We start from the raw sequence: 2,102 nt of genomic DNA, 5'->3' as shown, positions 1-2,102 counted from the left end.
TTTTCACTGACCCTCTTGTTTACCAAGCGTGATGTCCTTCTCCAGGGACTGATCCCTCCTGATAACATGTCCAAAGTATGTGAGACAAAGTCTCGCCATCCTTGCCACCTACTTCTTAAAGTATAGATTGCTTTTTTTTTTTTTAATTTACAAATAAACCCATAGATTAAATTATTAGAGGTCTCCGTGTCCCATATCATATATTTCTTAACTCTTGGGGGGAATGGTGGAGGGACAAAGAGAATAGAAATTACTTCTCCACTCTGGGAAAAGAAAGAGAGGTGTGTTTGGAAGCTGAGGTTAAAACGTGGACAACGTTGTTGTAAGGCTGAGGGCTCAGTAGGGGGTCGACATTACATTTAACCCTCTCCTTAAACATTATTTTGTTCCACCTCCAGGTACAATAAATAAAGCAAGATTACTCATGCATACCAATGAAGTTTTTGCATTGGACCAGTTGGTCCAGTTCTACTATCTGCTAACTCCCCCCGCCCTTTGTTTCAGTCCCATTTACTCTCCCCCTCCCCGTACAAAAACCTTCCTAACCCCTCTGCCTGCCCTTTCTCCCTCTTCCGGCTGCTAGCAGGTCTTGACTTTCCACAGTCCTCATCCGCAGCCTTCCCAGCCCGCACGTGATTAGGAAGGAGCTCAGCGGGCCGTGCGGCCCCGGGTTAGCGTGGAGTCAAAGCCAGAGCTCCGGGAAGGGGGTGGGGGTGGGGGTCCAGAGGGGACAGTGGAGGCGAAGGAGGTAGGAAACGCCTTCCCTTCGCGTGTGATCTCAGCAAATTTGCCCAGAGTTCTCTTGCGAGAGAGCTGGCAGGTTTTACTATTTCCCAATCGCCTACTTGCCAAGCTCGCAGGTCCACGCGCTCTTGGCTGCGCCCCGCACGCTGAAACTTCATTCAAAGGCAGGGCGAGGCGGCCCAAGAGGTTGGGACTGGGGTGGGGAGATGACCTCGAGGCCACTTCCTCCCTGCGCGCGCCCCTCCTCCGCTCCCCACTGTCTCCTTCGTGTAAACAAAATTGCTCCCCTGGACAGGAGAGGTCTCACTCGCGCTAGCTTTCCCTCACAAAGGGTTAAATTCTCCAATCGCATGAGGGGGAGGAGATTTCCCTGTAGACGAGTAAAAGGGGTGATGGACAATCGTGCGGGCACTAAGACCGCAAGGCATTCATTTCCTCCTACGGTGGATGCGGACGCCGGGAGGAGGAGAACCCCAGACCGAGCAGGAGCTAGCGGAGGCACAGGCAATGCTCACCCTTGGATGTAGCTGAGGAAAGCTGGGAGACAGAACGACCGCCTGAGACCGAGCGGCGAGGGGAAGACGCAGGGGGGTGGGTGGGGGAAGCAAACAGGCGAACCTTCGAAATCAAGCGCTTTACAGATTATTTTATTTTGTATAGAGAACACGTAGCGACTCCGAAGATCAGCCCCAATGAACATGTCAGTGTTGACTTTACAAGAATATGAATTCGAAAAGCAGTTCAACGAGAATGAAGCCATCCAATGGATGCAAGAAAACTGGTAGGTGATGCTTTCGCGTGATACTGTTCCCGGGAGCCCTGCGGGTCTTTCTCGTGTGCTTTCGTGTCGGTATTCCTTGTCGGGGCGTGAATGGAGCGATGAATCGCGAGCAGTGCGAGCCGATACCTAAGTTCCTGGGACCCTGGGGTGCTGTAGACCCTGGGGCTGCAGGAAGCGTGCGGGTCTGTGGGTGTCCCTGTGTGAACCGCGGCCACACATGCATCTTTAATATAGATTATATAACATAGAACATGTATGTGTGCAGAGTAGATGTCTGTGCGACAGGGAAGGCGAGAGAGATGCCACAGCCCAGATTTCCTACCTGTGTTAGACCTCGTTTTCATCTAGATTGGCATTTTCTTGCTTGGCCTCCCAACAGCCGAGTGTAAAAGGCGGTGGAGGGAGGACCCGGTCTCCGGCTCCCTTAACCCTCTCCAGCCCGCCGTCCTCAGCTCAGGTCCTCGCCCTCTCCCCATCCCTCGTGTCCTTCCTTTCTCCTTGCAGCTCTCCCACTTCACTGCCCAGCTCTCTCTCTGCCACTCCCCAGCCCGATTCCTCCATTCGCGGACCCCTTTCC

At 53.1% G+C, this 2,102-nt stretch overlaps 1 protein-coding gene across 1 annotated transcript in view; it reads left to right on the top strand.

Moving 5' to 3' along the window:
- Positions 1–1,095: 1,095 nt before the first annotated feature.
- Positions 1,096–2,102, top strand: part of ELOVL6 (ELOVL fatty acid elongase 6) — a 185,521-nt gene continuing 184,514 nt past the window's right edge. Inside the window, exon 1 of the mRNA XM_004380239.2 lies at positions 1,096–1,525. Within this exon, the coding sequence (XP_004380296.1) occupies positions 1,437–1,525 (89 nt within the window). The 5' untranslated portion in view covers positions 1,096–1,436. The remainder of the gene's footprint in view (positions 1,526–2,102) is intronic.

Source organism: Trichechus manatus, unplaced genomic scaffold, assembly GCF_000243295.1.
Source record: "Trichechus manatus latirostris isolate Lorelei unplaced genomic scaffold, TriManLat1.0 scaffold00071, whole genome shotgun sequence".
Taxonomy (NCBI): domain Eukaryota; kingdom Metazoa; phylum Chordata; class Mammalia; order Sirenia; family Trichechidae; genus Trichechus; species Trichechus manatus.
This window is presented reverse-complemented; position numbering and strand designations above follow the sequence as displayed.